The 18,908-nt window shown below is 31.3% G+C and overlaps 1 protein-coding gene and 1 long non-coding RNA gene across 10 annotated transcripts in view; one reads left to right on the plus strand and one right to left on the minus strand.

Moving 5' to 3' along the window:
• LOC141521282 (uncharacterized) overlaps positions 1 to 10,749 on the plus strand; it is a 143,870-nt gene extending 133,121 nt beyond the window's left edge. For both annotated transcript variants that reach the window (XR_012477881.1, XR_012477880.1), the window contains one exon: positions 10,573 to 10,749. This is a non-coding gene — a long non-coding RNA (uncharacterized LOC141521282). The remainder of the gene's footprint in view (positions 1 to 10,572) is intronic.
• The window catches only part of VTI1A (vesicle transport through interaction with t-SNAREs 1A), a 406,811-nt gene that overhangs the window by 321,431 nt on the left and 66,472 nt on the right, over positions 1 to 18,908 (minus strand). For 6 of the 8 annotated variants that reach the window (XM_074233704.1, XM_074233707.1, XM_074233706.1 and 3 more), the window contains exons 4-5: positions 9,315 to 9,392; positions 2,898 to 2,918 (exon numbers count right to left, since the gene is read on the minus strand). In XM_074233704.1, coding sequence (XP_074089805.1) covers positions 2,898 to 2,918; positions 9,315 to 9,392 — 99 coding nt within the window. The remainder of the gene's footprint in view (positions 1 to 2,897; positions 2,919 to 9,314; positions 9,393 to 18,908) is intronic. The other 2 variants (XM_074233705.1, XM_074233709.1) reach the window with 1 other exon arrangement.

Here is an 18,908-nt window from a genome sequence, read left to right on the forward strand (position 1 = left end):
AATTTGTCTTCATACCCAAGGATTTTAGGGGAAAGCCACCAAAAAAACCCTACTTATGAATCCTGGTTTTCCATAATGTTGTTTTCTATCTTAATGAAGATTAATTAATCTTCATTTAAAATTCATTTAAAATCCTCAGATATCCAAAATCAAAGATAAAATGAAATTGTAAACTAGGATAAGAAAACTGACATTTGGGTACATCACAAAAGTATAAGAAAATCTAAAGCTAAAAGGAAACATTTGCTTCTATTAATATCAACTTTGTGGATCACTATAAAAGATAAGTTTATTTCAATTATATGAAAATACTTTAAGAATTGTAACATTTAAACAAAAAGAATTGAATGTCATGAAATATCAAAAACCAAATTATATGACATACTAACACTAAAATGAAGCAATGTTGTTATCTAAAATAATAATTCTCTTTCAATGTGTACAATTCTATCCAACAAATCTGGAGGAATTTAATGTATTTTAAAACTGTCCAATTTTACCATAAGAAATTTTCACATGAGAAGAGTTAGTTCAACACCCATATTAGAGTTGGTTCTCATGTGATATTTCAGAACCTTTTCACTTAAATCAGACCAAAATCAAGTCCTTGTATTAGTTCTGCTTTTTATATTGTTCCCCTAAGTTGTGTGTTGCCCTGGCCTCTGAAAATGAAAGGCAACTCACTACAGTAGCAGCTGATGCTTTTAACTTGCCCCCCGCCCAGTCTCCCACTCAAACCAATTCTCTCACCCTCTTCTCTGCCTTTTTCAAAGCAGAAAAGTGAATGAGCACGAGTTTTAGACAGAGTATGAGAAAGTTATGGAAACATGGAATGTTGGTGATTCAGTCATTCTCTGAGCAGGATTCAAACTGAGAGCTCAGAAATGTAAAAGCTAGTTTATTTTGATTTATGCTAAAGCACAGCTTCCAAAGACTACCCCATTAATATAGGTGAAAAGAAAATGAGGATTTTAATGATAAGGAAACAGATGCTATATTATCCCCAAACATGGAAAACCATAATTTCTTGAAAGGTAAGTGCATGGATGCTCTGGATAGCTATGATCAAGAAGCCTCACAAGAAAAACGTCAACAGCTTATCAGAATCATGTGTACTCTGAATACAGCATAAACGAAGGCAGAGGCAGCAGAGTAATCCAGACTAGAAAAAAGTCTACTTTATCCATAGCAAAGTAAGTTAGAAGTATATTTCGCAGGATACAATTCCATTAGTTGAATAATCTAATTCTATTTCCAAAAATAGAGTACTGTTTCTAAAATCACACAAAGAATCATTAACTTTAAGTTACTGCCAACATAAACAAAAGAATTGCAAGTTAATGAGATATATTAAAAATATATTTCTTTTTCCTAAAAATGCAAATACAATATATCCAACTTTTCCATCTAATATATATAATGCCACACAATTGATCTTCACAAATATAGGACTTTTGGACAAAATATTGATACTTTAAAGGCTAGTTATTTGCAACATGACACATTTTGAAAAGCATATTCCTGACAAATTTAAAGGAAATAGATTCATCTGTTTTCTTTATATTAATCTAGATTTTGGGGCCTCATATTAATTTTATTAATTTTTATGCTACATTCATGGAAATTTTGGCCTACAATATCCCCTGGAAGTATATATGCTTAAAGAAGACTACTATCCTATGGAGAAGTAGGCTTGAATCAATCATCCATTGTCTCTTGTAATCTTATTATATATAAGTACTTAGTTTACACAAATTCATTTAACATAATCATCTGTTTATGTGTAGGGAATAGGAAAAGGGCACAGAAATAAGATAGGAAAATCTACATACATTTCTTCTTCTTTTCCTTCCAGTTATTGTTTACTAATCAAACTACCGCAATAATGCATTTTGGTTAGGAAAAGTAGTTTAAAACTAATATATCAGCATTATTATAGCCCAGAAATGTAGAAGTATTCTTAAAACAATACGAAACTATTGTAGCAGAACTTCCTCATCAATGAAACTAAGCTGCACACAAGAATCTGACTGCTATTGTAACAACAATACAAAACTTAAAATTAATTTTAAAACTATAACACTGGCTATTATTTCAATTCAAAGTTGATGGTGGCAAAGATCAATTATGCTTTATCACAATAATAGTAATTGTTATCATACAGCATATATGATTGAGAGAATATAAAATCCCTCACTGCTATGGAGAGGAGAGAAGAAACAGTGATGTAAAACTTTGCTGGGTTTCAAATAAATTTGGAGCAATGACCAACTGTACTATAAAACAGAATACCATACTCCAAGAAATAAGGACACCTTTAAGGCTCTTTTCCTATTAAATAACAATGACTAAGGTTATTGATAAAATTAGAAATCTAGGCACATTGATCACTGGTGCATTTATATACAGACATATTTCCCCAAAGTGAAATTACAGATGAGTAGGATCTGAAAGTATTTTTTTAACAATATCCAGGTAAGGAAAAGATTTTTCTTTTTTTTTAAGTAGTAGAAAACTAATTATAATGTTAAGAAGAAATTTGTACAGTCAATCACTTTCAGAAAAATAACAGCTGTGGTTTTTACAACTTAGTAAATGCTAAATTTCACAGATGATGCAGGTATAGCTTTAGGATGTAATTTTATCATCCATACCTTTTTCTGCTTTGATTATGCCTATATTTCCACTGTGCATCAAACAATATTAAGAATTGTGGTATGTATTCTTAAATAGCTATTTAGGAAAGGCATAAAGAAGAAGATGGTTTTAAGCAACATAATCAATATTGTGCTTTGTCAATTTCCCTGTAATACTGAACCAAGAGATATACTTCAGATTTAGAAACTCAGTTTTATGAGAAAGCCAGACAACAACAACAAAAGCTAGAAAGTACTCACCTCTTCACGTAATTTTATCAACTGCAATGTGAACGCACCAAAAAAAAAAGATAAAAAGGAAAGAAATGGCAGGAAAGAAAGATCAGTTGTATGACAGGATACAGAATTAACATTGACAATTTATCTGTTTACATGTTTAGCATTTAAAAATCACAGACAAACACATTAAAAGAACCTAAACATAGACTACACGCAGAGTTTTTTGAACGAATAAAGATCACTTTCTCACACTGTCACATTAAACAAAGAGAATAGTGTGAAATTCTCTTTTAAAGTACATCTAAGACACCATCATGAAATAAAGGGGAATGACTTCATAGAAGTCTATATTATAAAGAAAAAAAAAGTTTACTGTTCCTCTCTTCTAAGAATGTACCACTGAAGAGGTTTTGTTATATACAAGTTTTTAGTATGTTTCTCTATTTGAGGTCTTGACAAATAATTTCTATTTTTACCAACAAATGAAACAGATTATTAGCTTATACTATTTCATAGTTAATAACTGTTACATCAAAGTACTACATATTAGCTACATGTATCATTATTCTTCTATTAGGATAGAATTAAGTAGTAATATTTTCTTTAAGAAATGAACAAACTGTCAGGAAAGGAAATGCTCATTTAGGCAATGAGATATTTAATGTAAGATATTTGATATTAAAAATAAATGTAATTATTAGCATTGATTTTTCGGGGAGTAAGCTGATGCAAGTGAACTCAATATTTTGTTGTTAAAACATCTTTAAATTTCAATCTGAATAAGTACTTTTGCAAATTTAGTTAACTCTATAGAATAAGTATTTTGAATTCATTTCTATTTCAGATTCTTCGAACTAAAATCATGTTCTTGTCATAACAATGATGTTGGTAAATTCCATGATACTTTGGCCATTTAATTTTTTTTAAAAAAAATTGGTTTAACCACATACAGAATTTCTTAATTATTTACAGTTTAAGAAAATAGATCAAGTATCTTGCTTATCCATTTTGATATGCTGCTTTGACAGAGTCCTAAATCATTCTAAGGGTTAGTAAAATATAGAAGCTGATTGCCATTTTTTTCCTACCATGAAACAGACACATCACAACAGATTATAAAGGAGATATAAGTGCTACAACCCTGAAATTTGCATTCTCACATTTTTCTCTATTTAATTTATGACCTCTGATTTCACAAGCTGCACAAATCTAATAGACTAGCTATTAAATCTAATAATTAAATCTATTTATTAAAATACTAGTCTTGTACAATCCATCAAATTTGATCATTGTTTCAGGAACAAAAGTAGAACTAGCTTGCCAAAATTCTCTCAAGAAGAATGTGCACTTTCATAACATGGTTTTCTTAATATTAATAACTAATTTATTGACACCAATTCAATTAACACAAAATTATTCCAATTTTTCATTTATCTTAGGAAGCAATGTATAAGACCATATGGAATCCTTTCACAAAATAGAGGAGCAAGAATGTATTATATCAAGAAAGCCTAATGAATTTATTTTTTAAGAAAATTCACTGTTCCTTCTTCAAAAAGGACAAGTGGTTGTGATTACACACAACTAGCAAGCTCACTGGCTCAGTAACCACCCAGTATGTAAGATGAAAGCTTCTAATCATTTCATAAGAAAATAAAATATTTTTTACCCAAGAAGTTAAGTTTTAAATTCAAGTACCTGGCCTATCACAAATTGGTCTTTTTCCTTTTTTCCTCACCCTAAAAAAAAGGCAAACATTATTTTGCCTCAAACAGAGTTGATCTGGGAGCCGATCACATAGCTATCTTTTCTTTCTGGGGTCACCATTCTTCAGTTGACTATGATACTTAAGGGGCCAAAGTTTAAAACTACTCTTCTGCAATAGAGACCATTTGGGGCATACCACCCTGCCATAATCAATGAGTGTTTAAAAATGCTCCCCATTTGTTTTTTCAATAGTTTCCAAACAAAAAATGTTCTATCTTGTTTGTGCTGCATGGCTGGCTTTAAGCTTCGCACAGGATTTGCTGCTAAGCTAGGTAATGGAAGGGGTTTTTTGTCTTTTTTTTTTTTTAAGTTTAGGCTAAGAGCTATTCATTCAAATTAACAAAAGATGGTTAAATTTTTTATAATTAACAATTAAACTAGGCCCAAATCTAATAAATTTAGTTTTCAAAGAGTTCATAATTTGCTTAATTGTGAATGTATTTAAAGTGCATACGGCCACCATTTTAGGTTATGATAATTGACATTTCTTTTTGAAACAAAGATTTTTTTTTTCAATACAGAATTTGATACAAGAGGTAATCTGTTCCTTTGTAGGCCAAAAAAATCTGGTTTACGCTGGTTTGAACCAGTGGAATCTCTTGTGGTTAAGCCTTCTGCTGTGACTAAAATCAAAACTGCGCCTCAGAGCATGTGAGACAGTGTGTGCGCGCACACACGGCTCTATGTGTGTGTGAGTGTGTGTGTGTGTGTGTGTGTGTGTGTGTGTGTGTGTGTGTGTAAGGTGCATCACGTGATAGAGGAAACTACCAAATTTTTTTATAGCTGATAACGCGACTGCCGTCTCTGTCCGCATACAGATAACGAATAAATGCTGAACTCTATTAAACGCCCTTTACACATTATCGTGGGTCGAACACACAATTTTCTGAACTTATGATGACAGTCTATTTATTTTGCTATAAACCCTCAGCACGTAACGAACAGATTTGTGTCTGGTAATGATCTGCTCTGCCAGGGCTATATGAAATGATACCGACCTTCTTTAGATCTTGGGGAATTAAATTGACCGACTTCACCCCCTGGTCTGGAGCTGAAGTTTAACACACTTTATGCACAGCAAGTCCAAATCAGAACTTAAGAGAACCTTGTATTAAGAAATTAAGTAATCATATCTCAGCAAAATACTGGTTTGCCACAAATATTTCAGCAAGTATTAGTAAATATGCTACTCTATATTTAATTTTAACACATTTAGAATTGTTATAGATTTATTATTAATCATTGTATATATATATATATATGTGTGTGTGTGTGTGTGTGTGTGTGTGTGTGTGTGTGTGTGTGTGTGTGTGGAAAATAAAGGAATAATCTAGTTCAAATGGTAAAAGTTATACTTAACTGTCCATCGCATGATCATACTTTAATACAAAAAGACATCAATTGAAACTTTTAATTTCTTTTTGGGGTGAAGGAATGGCCCACACTAAACTGAAATAATTAGCACATATTAAAATGAAGATATTGTTCTAAGTACAGAATTTCTATACCCAAGACCTCAGTTCCTATAAGGCATTAATAAATTTTGCCAGTTGGGATGGCAAATATGATTTGAAAATAATAGAGTAATAGTGCTTAAGACGACATTCCTGGGAAAGCTGATAATTCAGATGCAATTCTAATATGCAGAGCAGATAGTTTTGTTTCCCTTTTGTAAATCAAAAATGAGTCTCATCTGATTGCATTCATTGGATTTGAATCAGGAATGAATTAATTTGTATAAAGCAAAGTAATTACTTTCTTAAAACAGCATGGAGTCAAATGAAGTAGTGTAATAGTATGAAGGACATCAAAGATATAAATTTTTTTTTAATTCTTAATTTATGAAACTTTGGTATGCCTTAGTAAGGGGAGTAGTTGAAGTTTTTATATACCTAAAATTAAATTAATATATTTATAGTTAATTAGATAGTCATAATCCCACATATTAGTATTAAAGTTTTAGGTACCAATCATTTCAATGTAAAGTATTAAAAGAAAAGGAAGAAATGGCTATTGTATGTGCAGTCTTCTAAATTCTCAAAAGAGTCACTCTCAGGAAGATTTATAACTACAAAGGCAATAATTAAGCAGTTGGTATTTTATTTGCCATATTTACCATTTTAAATACTCAAATTTATTATGTTTTCTTGTCTGAATTTTAAAAAAAATCTTAAGTTGTAAACTTTAAGTCAAAAGCATGCTGCTCAGTTAACTATCTCACCCTGCTCATCTCTTAAATGTTTATCTAAATTAAATAAGTTCAATCTAAGCATTGGAATGCCAAAAATTAGATTACATATTTCCTAATCAAATCTCTGAAAATAAACTTATGATAGTACAATTTAGTTCTAATATACGTCTTATTTTCTTAGCTATTGATGTATGACAATTTCTATTCAGTGCCAAGTTAAAGCCTTTGCTGTAAAAGAATAGCTCCCCTTTTTATTCTAGAGTGTGAATACAGAATAATGTAAGATAGTGGTCATGCCTGTTTGTGGATGAGATAGAGGTATGAATATTTCCCTCTAGAATAATCATTTCATAAATGCCAGGTTCAATGATTTCCCTCATTACCTGTGATTTGGCAGCAAAATACCCCCAAAAGTTGAATGGGGGGGTGGCTATCACACCTAACTCTTAATACCATAATGAAAAGTTCACAAAAGTCACAATCTAACAGTTACATTTACTCATGACTATATCACACCGTATTTATTGAAGTGATAGCTCCTTACAAGTGAACTTCAGATTTTCCAAGCACTCTCAGAATTGGTAAGCTTGCTTTATCTGAGTTCAGGAGAAAACTCTGCATAATCACTTTAAACTGACAGGATTATAATTTGAACCATTCTGAAAATATGAATACACCCCATTTTTGTGGATTACTTTTCTCTGGGCATTAAAAAAAAATCAGGCATACAGTATATGGGACAAATGTGTGAGGCACATAAAATGTCCATGGAGAGAAGAGAACATGTTTAAAATGGGTTCACTGTCACAGTAATATAACATCTCTTAGAAGGATTTTGAATCAAGGAGAAACTCCCCCTTCTCTGTTTCTTCCACATTAAGCAGCAGTTTCAAATGAAGGGATGATCTATAGTTTTTAAAGGAGTTGACATGGGAAATATGCATTCAATCATTTGGGAGGTTTAAAGGCAAGATAATGCTTTTGTTGAAGCAAAAATAGAAATAAAATCATGATAAATTAAATACTTATGAACAAACTAAACCTTCTTTAACAACCCAAAAAAGAGAATATTCTCTTCTTATCCTTAGACATTATTTAATCTATTATGAGTAAACCTCCTTTATCACAAGTCCCCTTTTATGTCTGATGTACTCACCACTTTTTTTTTTCTTAGGTATTCTCACATTTCAGTCAAGGGCCTGAAATCCCAAGTCATATCTTAACAAGTTTACATGTCTGAACCCATGCTGATAACATCTAAATATTAGGGGATTTGGGGGGAATGGGAAAAAGTAAGAAACTATATACAAAGCAAATATATCTAGTTTGGTGATACTTCATTTTGAAAAAAAAAATCCCAGTCAAACATGTAAAGTCTTTACATTTTATGATTTCTAATATCAATATTGGAATAAATAGATATTAACATCATGCAAACATATACCAGACTCTAAATATATATACTCAGTAGAATGGAATAGTTTAATATTTATAGAACAAATTATTATAAGGCAATTTTCAAGTTTAGCTTACTAAAAAGCTGTCACATGCCTTTTAATTTGGTCAAAGGATCTTTATGACAATTGCTAATATACTGTTATTAAATATTATTTCTTCTGAAGTGTCAAAGGCAGTAGAACTACTTGAGAAATTTTTTGCAGTTAATCTATGCATTTAGGAGATTACTTAATTTTTTTAAAGCCATACATTTAACCTGCACTAATTAAGTATATTTCTTATTCTAAAGATATCTACAATTTAAATATAGAAAATAGAAAACAAGAATATGATCAAACTAGGTACATTTAGAACATTTAGGCACCAGATCGAATTGATAGTAAAACTATATGACCCAGTTGGAAGAAATCGTGCTTTCTTTTGGATTATACTGATCCTTTACAGTGACATAATAAATTTTCAAAAAAATGATTTCTAAACAAATATACTCTCTATCTCAATGTCTTAGTTTCTCTCATAGTGTTATACTTAAAATCTGGATTTTGGTAAATTCATTATTAATATTTTTTAAAGTGCCAAATAATAAGCATTTTACTCTTCTCTGCTGAATGTTTAAGATTTACTCTTATTTCTTTGGCCTGTAAGTGTTGATTTAATTATAATGCCTTATTATCAAAGCTGTATTATGTACTTTTTTATTCCTTTTACTTGTGTTTGAGGTGAAGACCTTGTCTTTGTCTGCAAACTGTGTTTCAAGTTATTCTTTAAGTACTAAATAATAAAGAAAAGAGAAGAAAAGATTTTTTTAAAGATAGCAGACAGTGATCACAAGGTAAAGGGTTAAATGTAAGATCTCCAAGAAACATTTTGAAGTTGATTAAGACTCCAGCTTTGCATTAAACAGTATCACTTCCACATGAGTTGTTGCTAATGCTGTTAAGGAGCAGCTTGAGAAGCCCAGTGTGCCACTGACCTCCTTCACCCTCCAGCCACCCACCGGGGTTTCCTGATTAGCATTCTACCTGGTTCTCGGAGGAATTCCCATCATCCCCTAGGAGCTCATTCCGTACTTCGTCACTGTAGGCGATCCGTGACCTTTTCTGTAAAACAAAACAAAACAAAAAGACAGAGAGAAGCGTTAGGAAGTAAAGGCGCCGAAGCATTATTGGTATCAAGGCTGATCATCTTAAACCTCGGGAGCCCCCTAATGGATACCTATTTGCTAAAATCTGCAAGTCAAAGTTATTGAAAGTTCTTGAACTTGAGAGTTTCAAATCAAAATCATCTAAAAAAAACAGTAACTTGCCAACAAATCAACCATAAGCTCCAAAGTACAAAATGATATACTTCACTATTATTATTGGAATTTTTAAAAGTTACATACTATCAATTGCATATCATTAAAATAAGGTCATTAAATTTAAGTGAACTTTAGTTATCTGAGGAGTGAAAAGTGTCCTGGTTGTGATCAAGGCAAAGATATGTGGAAGTCTTTAGCAGTCTAGCAAGAAATGATCTTTCTGAGTTATGTCTTGCTTATGACTGACTATTATAATATCATCTTCTTTTCCCTGCAAGATGCAAAATCAACCAACATTGTAATGTTATTAAATAGAAAGGAGAATTTTCAATCATTTCCCATTTGAAACCAATATTTTATAATACAGTTTAAAACTGAGGAATGCATTTATGTCTCTAGGTCTATTTGTGATGGTCTAAGAAGAAAAGGATAAAGAAAATAGGGGGTAAAGGGAAATGCTTTTCATGTATTAGGTTGTTGTTCATGTAAAATTCAAAATAGTTTTAAATTTTATAATCCTAATAAGTTAAGACAAGTTGCCTTGATTATATTCAGTCAACTTTTCTGATTATGAAAGGTATTATATAAGCATTTTCTGTTTTTCTCAAATAAAAACTTTTGAAAATGCTACGAAATCATGAGGACAAGTACTTAAACTGGAGCCATCCATTATTATCCTCAACATTATTATTTCTAGCACAGTTCATTATTCTTTCTGTTTCTGAAATGATGAAGCAAGGACATTATTAAAGAAAAGGATTAGGAAATAGTCACATGACTTCTCCAATAGCTACTTCCTTCCCCCAATATATTCCTTCCTTTGGAAATATAACTTCTAATTCCCTACCTGCTGAAGTAAGTACTGGAAAAACTATTTGTTATGACTAAATGTGGATCGGCTAGTCTGGTTACACTAATAAATAACAAAAATATACAAAATGGTAACTAAAATTAGTTAATGACACCTCTTTCTTTTTCAGCAAAATGGATTATCAAGATACTTTTAAGAAAGGATCATCGAGCTGGATGTAATCTGAGAGAGCATATATTATAATTCCCTTCACTTAAGAAAGAAGAAACTCACATCCCCACAAAGATTAAATAATTTGTCCAAGTTCTGAATGTCAGGTATAGAACCAGGAATAAACAGGTCTCTTGACTTCAAGTCTAGTGCTCCTTTTATCATATCACATGAACATATAAATAAGGATGTTAATATTCTGTACTTTTTTCATAATGCATGAAGAAGTAGTTTTAGAGATATTTTTAACCTATAAGCAATAAATCAAGTAAAATGGATATTGTACACTGGCAAATGATAAAAGTTTTAGACAATATGATTGAATCTTTATAAAAAGAGAACCTGAGGTTGAGAAGTTCAACCTTGGACCAATAGGAAAGCAAATTCAATCAATTAATATACAGAATGCGCCTGATTACCATTATCAAATAGCATTCTTCTCTGTTCCCATTCACTGAATTATTTCTTGTCTAGCCATGCCTATTGATTTAATACTGAACCATGTTGAAATTAAAGCTGAATAGAAGGACAGAGTATATCAGGGACCTACTACAATATTGAAATCAAGCCAAATCTTTCTTTTGCCTATTTGGAGATCTCAGCCACAGCAGTTTCAAACTAGCTAAGCAAAAAGTATTCTACAGCATTAAAGGAAATGAGAACCTTTAAACAGGCAGTGGTATCAGAGCTGCCGTTTTAATTATTCATTTCATCACTATAGGGGACTAAAACATTCCACAGTATGCAAGAATATCATCTGGAGATTGTTTTTGTTTTTCTCTTTTTTCACCCAAAAGCTAACAAATTGGCATAGATTGTTCAATTATATTATTGTCATATTTTTATTTGATATACTTCAAAAAGGAGAGGAAATTACAAGTGTATAGAAATAACTATCCAATCTTGCTTTGGTTACCATTCATTTTGTCATCTGAAGACCAGGACTTAAGGTGTTTAGCTCAACAGTAGCTTAGTAAGCTTGTTTGGGATCAAGTTTCCTCAAATTTAAGATATGTTTATTCAAAAGCCTCATTAGTTTGCATTTTGTTAGGCAAAAAGAAACATTTTGATGGTTCTGGGTAATATAATTGATTTTTTTAAATCAGATGCAGAATTTACAAATGGTACTCTCAAAACACTTCATTTTTAATTTTATTCTGTTTGCAAAGCACATATTTAAAATATCAGAAAGAGCACTTTAAAGAAACACTGCAATACAGGATATAGAAAAATTAAATAAATATATATATATATATATTATATATAGGCTTATGAGGTTTGTTTAAAATTAAAATGCCCTTATATTATTATTCAAAAATACTATTTTGGGGTGTCTCCATTTCCCCCTCATAGTGATTTCCAAAAATTTTTAAATTAAAATATTATCTTTGTAATTGTTTGATTAGGGAGAAAGAAGGGCACAATTTTAGACTACAGAATAGACAAATTAATCAAATTCAAAAGAGCAAACACTTTTGAATGATACATTGCCTGACTAGGATTTTTATTCTTCCCCAATCTCTGGTTTGATTTTTCTTTAATTTATAAAAACTAATAAAACTTTATCATATTCTACAGAGTATGTCAATATTCCTGATTCAAAATTACTGAAAATGAATTATATATAATTAGATAATCCTAACCAAAATAATTTTACTTTTCTATCACCTGTATATAAATATGTACTTTAGCCAAATGCAAGCATGAGAATTTGAGCTGGAAATGTCACACACTCAGCTCTAGTTTGAAGGAACCCAATTCATAATGCATTTTATAAATAGTTAATGACTTCTATACATAAGCTAACCAGGCAAATCAAGAAATTGTCAACATTTTTAGTCTTAGTTGTCAGTTACCACTGTCTGCTGGCGCTTCATATGTGAGCTTCTAGAGAAGAGAGCTCTATGCAGGATGTAATTCAGGGAAATTTCTGGACTGTGCCATATGGGTTGAAAAGCTCCAACTGACAATATTTTTCCACAAAAATTTGTTAAATACCACAGTTTCTTCTCATATTCAGTTGTGTTTTTGTGTGAAATTATGTTATTCATTCCATCAGGACAACTACACTGGTACTCAGTGAAAGTCTCTAGGTTACATGCAGGCCCAGAAAGATAGAGGACAATTAAAAGTACTGGTTATCTAATGTAAGAAGTTAGAGACACAAAGTTTCTCTGGAGACTAAAAAAATGAGCCTGTGGTTGCAAGGGGAAATTTCAGATTCAAGGCAGTTCTCACTTGGTATATGAACGAGATTTTTGCATACTGATTGGTTGATTTTCGTAAAGCCAAGTTCAAACAGATACACTTGCTCAGTTCTGTCTGGCAATTTGGCTTGAAACAATCTGTCTACTTGACCCGAGCCTTAACATTTCCCAACTGAACTGAATATGTTCATGGACAGGCACTGCTAAATTAGAAACAAAATGAATTAACTTAGCTTAAACTAATTAAGAACTGTGATCTGCTGTACCACCTCCTGTATGATTCTACATGTGAAGTAGGGTACATGTAACCAGACTGAGGATTCAACAATCTACCACTAATATAAGCATAACAATGAAGTTGGTTTATTACTAAAGCATACGAGAAGTTAATTTCCATGGCGTGCACATGGCAAAGCAATTGCTTAAATTGCCTCACCTGGGAATTTAATACAATGTTATCATCAGACCAGCCACATTGTAAATAGATTTATAATGCTTTCCATGTGCTGCACTATGTTGCATATGAATTAAATAATGATCTGGTATTACAATAAAATCAGCTAGTTCCCACACCTGGCAGACAGGATATCTTGCTAAATTAATACCTATACAGCTACATCAGAAGGGAAGAGAATGGAGAAGAAACCATCTTCATAACAGACAACTGTAGCTTTATGTGGTAAAACAGATAAACTATAACTGTAGAAAAAGGTGCCCAATTGTTTCTAAGTCTTGGAATCACAGAATTTCAACTTAACTTTCATTCTATTTGATATACTTTAACTCGTCCTCTACTTTAATTGCATTCATCAGTAATTGCCACATTCACAAACATTAGTTATGCCTATTATTATCATTTTTATTTGTCATACAAATAGTGGATGTAAAATACTCCATGATTTTTATAACTAAAGAAGTTTTCTCAGGAACTAATCAAACCAGTAAATTGGGGGGGGGGGGGGCTTATGAATTTCTTCATGTCTAAAAGAAATGAAGCACTCAATCTACACCTTTTAAAAGGTTTTTGCCATGATTTTCAGCCTACATATATTTAACAATGTGTAAGAACTGTTGTGCATTTATATGCAATCACTTTTGCTGTAATTATTGTAATTAATACTTCTGGATACCTTTGTCAAATCCCACACCCCTCTAATAATATTTATCATTAACTTATTCAAATATTTGTTATTCATTTTCTATGACATATTATTGAAGTTTACCAAAAAACTATCATACTATTGAGATGGTATTTTTCAAATACACTCAATTCCAGATTAAATACTGACTTTATTGCACAAGCATTCATTTCTCACTTCACTTCCAGTCTCAACAACCGTCCTCTCTACCGACAAGATCTTAAGGGGCGGCTAGGTGGTGCAGTGGATAGAGCATTGGCCCTGTGGTCAGGAGTACCTGAGTTCAAATCCAGAGTCAGTCACTTAGTAATTACCTAGCTCTGTGGCCTTGGGCAAGCCACTTAATCCCTTTGCCTTGCAAAAATCTTAAAAAAAAAAAGATCTTAAGAGGATTATTAAGGCATGTAATGTAACTTTTACATGTTGATACCAAGTAATATGTTGGCATTTTAAGTTAATTTTTATCCTTGTTGCAGTACTTTTTTGTAATGACTATCTAGTCAAACTAAGGTCAAAATTAACACATATGATGTAAAGACAAGGCAAACTACAGGGTGAATGGGTTTTTTTGTCAATACATAAGCACATCTTCAATTTTTCCTTTCCAGGATGATAAATAATGTATTAGGATGATAAAATTTCAATTTGGATATCAAATATCCCATCTCTAACATCATAAAAAAAGAATGTCAACAAATTAATTTCATTTTCTAGATATGTTATAGCTCTTTGTGTATTAACTTTTAACTATTTTTAACCCCCACACATCAGGAAATAACTTTGTGTATATACACATATATAACATATGATATATATGTATATATAGACATGCATAAGCATGTATAGCTATCACAAACATTAAAAGTAGTCATTTAGTGTCAAGAACCAAAGACAAGGGCATCTAGGTGGTTCTAGTAGTGGATAGAGCACCAGCCTTGTAGTCAGGAGGACCTGAATTCAAATCCAGTTTCAAACATTTAAAAATTATCTAGCCGTATGACCTTGGGCAGGTCACATAACCCCATTGCCTTGCAAAAAAACAAATAAACAAAAAAAAAGGACCAAAGATGAGGGTGGGGGGAGCCTTCAGAAAAATTCAACCTCAAACCAAATATGCATGGATTCTTATTCTGTTTGTATAATAAACATTAGATAATTAAGCTAATCAACAGTGAAACATTTGAAATTTTCCACTGTGTGGTCATTTGGTTAAAATAAATGCCTATACTACTCTAATTAAGTCTGAGTATTTAAATATATAAATAACTATTGCCATGTAGTACACCAAAAGGTTTTATATAGCTTTTATGTCATAATGCTAGAAACTCTGGTCTTGTACAACAATAGTGTGACCAAATCAGACTTTAAGTGATAAATGATAATACAAAATAATTGCAGAGAAGTCATCTTGTTGAGCAAGTACCAAACTGTTTCTCCTAAGCAATCATCCTTCTAAAAATATGGTTTACTTTCTGCTCAAGGGAGAGCTCAGAGTTAAAGGTCAAGCTCATTCCCATGAAACTGAACATACCACATGTTGGCGAACACTATAACTTAATAAAGAAAAACAACAACCAAGTCCTATGCATGACCAATGGACCATGTTCATGTCACCTAGATGGCTAATATTAACACACCATGCTAGCCTGCCTTCTAATATAGTAGGGAAAACAGGTCACCTGTAAGGAAATTGTAACCCATTGTATCTTGGCATGCATTAACACAAGGAGATGTCTAATTTGAAAGGCCACGGTCCTGAATTCATTTGGGGAAAGGGGGAGAGGGGAGGGAAGAAACCAAGCTAAGGATTTTTTTCTTTTTTCTAAATATGCCCTTTTATTGCAGTCTAAAATATTATTACTAAATGAATTTCTAACATTTTAATGGCATAAATGTTTGTTTTGTAACTATCTTTATTTTTACCAATTAATAAAAGTTGTATATTTTAGTTATTTGATATGTATAATGCAATATAAGAATAAGTATAATGAAATACTTAAGGATTAATAATTGTATAAATATTTCCAAGAGTCAGGACTGAATTTTACTTATGTTGAGAACCTAGACTCTCTACTTACTATATAATTTCATGATCTGCAAAATGGGAAAGTGAGGAAATCATGACACTGATTTCTCCCTTTAGTAGTTCTAATTTTACATGTGAAATTGCAGGTTCATATTTAAGCAACAGAAGGAATAATTTTGTTGTACTTCTAAGAATTTATATATATATAAATATATACAAATATATATATATATATATATATATATATATAAATATATGATTCTGTTATAAGCAGAAAGTGTGACTATAGCTATATTCATGTTAGTTTGCCAGCAAATTTCCATGAGAAAATCATACATTTTCTAACATTTGGATAATATAACCCAGGACAGAAATGAATTAATCCTGTCAAGTGTTTTTTAATTGTGAACTAAAAAACAATTTTATTAATTGTACTTTAGTAAAAATATCTAAAAATTTAATACTGAATACACCATCTATTGGAAAGCAAAATTTTCTGGCACATGTGTGTAAACTACTCAGGAGATGTTCTATTCATAGCTGAAAGAGACAGAATGAATAAAAATGTAAATTAATATAATTTTAGAGTAACTCATATAAGCTTTTAGTAGAAATAAAAGGTTTTATTTGCATGACTAAAGATAATAAAGCCATTCCTTCAATTCAATTCAATCAACAAGCATTTTTAAGTACCAATTTGATTCCTAAATAACATTCTCTTAATCTGACTACAATCTTGCTTCTAAGACTTAACCTTAGTTTTCTGGATTCCTTGAATCTTTCCTTTTGGAGGATCAAAGAATTTAAATCCTAAACCTAGTCCATTTTAGAGAAGGAAAGACCAAGGTCCAGATCAAGTGAACTTGCTCAAAGGACATAGAGCTGGGAAATAGTTATCTCACATCCAGGGCCATGGCTAGTCTTCCTGGTTCATATTTGGCCACTGGACCCAGACAGTTCTGGAGAAGAAAGTGAGGCTGGTGACTTAGCACAATCCCCCCTCACTCTAATTCATGTGCTTGTCATGGCATCATCTCCATGATATAATGGTCTTCTTCAATAATGAAAGACAAACAATCATCATCAGAGCTATTAATGAGGTACACCTGAGACACTAACTAGCTCACACTGAGACCCAGATGACATTTTATCATTTCTTTCCTAGAACCACAGAACTTCATGCTTTTGTGACATGGTTCCTAATATGTTCTACCATATTAACTTCACATAATAAAGTAATCATTAAAATGATTATTTTGTTGGTAAGTTAAACTTAAAAAGCAATATTTATTCATATAAATGTCAATAATATTTATTGGGGGAGCATCAGAGTTTTTTATTTTATAAAAGGCCTAATCTTACAGGGTATAACCACCCTTGAAGGTGACTAGTTACTCCTGAAAATTAAGTTTTTCAGATTATTCTAGAACAATCTAGCTACCTAGCCATGTGAAAGGGGTACCTGCACCTGTTGCTAGGCAGCATCAGGGTATACATAGCATAGTACCACTAAGATCTATTATAGTGGGAAATATCATGGAAAGAGCATTGGCAACTGTGATTGAAGTCCATTAAGTAGAGTCACATTTTTGATGAAACAATGTTTTAACAATGTAGTTGAAGGATTTAAATCTTAAACCTAGATTATACCAAATTTTATGCAAAACAATATACATGTAGGCATATTACTGTCACATATATATGCCTTTTAAAAGCTTAGTCAAAAGCCATAAAAGTGCAAGATAACAAATTAATTGACTGTTTCTCCTAAGCAATCATCCCTATAAACATGGTTTACTTTTGCTCAAGTCCTTGCTTAAAGTTCAAGGTTAGGATTATTCCCTTGAAACTATACTTATTGCATGTTGATGAATTTGGGAGAATACATTTGATATTTGAAGATTATATCTAAATATGCCTGTCATAACATAATAAAATGAATGCAAATTGGTATGTGTGATATAAGATTTCTAAGAATTATGTTCTTCTAAAATGGTTCTGAGTTTGCAGCTGATCAAATGAGTGCTTATAAATTATACAGTTAACTTGCCTTGGTATTTGGTGAAATCCAACAAGTTTTTCTATTTTGACCTTGTGATTTGATTTTATCACTACTAATTTAATATAGCTTCTAGAAATCTTGAACAAAGCCAAGAAAAATATCTATATCATAGAAAAGAATCATTTTCATCTAAAGATTGGATACAATGGAATCTTGGGACATTTAACTACCTTGAGATGCATGATGCTAAATTTTATCATTCTAAAAGAACCAGAAGATCTTAAGAAAAGCAAGTGTTAAAAAAATGCATCTATTACATAATTTTATATACTATGGGACTCTGTTTTATTACTTACTATGATATAGTCACATCAAATCTGTTTTTAAAGCAAACAAAAATTTTGAAGATTTTTTTTACCATTTTGTTCCAAAATACTTAAACAAACAATAGCTTTTTATATCTTTAAGATACCTATGCAATATTTAAAATAAAAACAGAATCTAATAAGTTTCAGTGAGGAACATATTGATTATGCTAGACAGCAAAATCATTTCTACACTGCAATTATAGTCTTTTTTAGACCTACAGAATACAAAATTAGTTTTTTATGACAAGATGGCACATTATTATAAAATAATATTCAAAATATGTTATATATTTTAAAAAAATTCTATATTATCCTCTTGTGTCACAATCTTTTATCCTGGTTCTTGTAAATAGAATAATTTAATTTTTCAATTAGAGTTATCTTTATAAATCAATCTTAGGTTATTTTTTCAATATCTAAAACCACAGAACAGTCCTTAAATAGAATTGTAACTTGAGAAGTAGGGCAAAAAAAAAAAATCATCATATAGTGAATAAAACATATTTGGAAGGAAAGAAATGTAAATTTAAAAAATTTAGGACTTATAGTTTAT

This window comes from Macrotis lagotis, chromosome 4 (genome assembly GCF_037893015.1).
Source record: "Macrotis lagotis isolate mMagLag1 chromosome 4, bilby.v1.9.chrom.fasta, whole genome shotgun sequence".
NCBI lineage: Eukaryota > Metazoa > Chordata > Mammalia > Peramelemorphia > Peramelidae > Macrotis > Macrotis lagotis.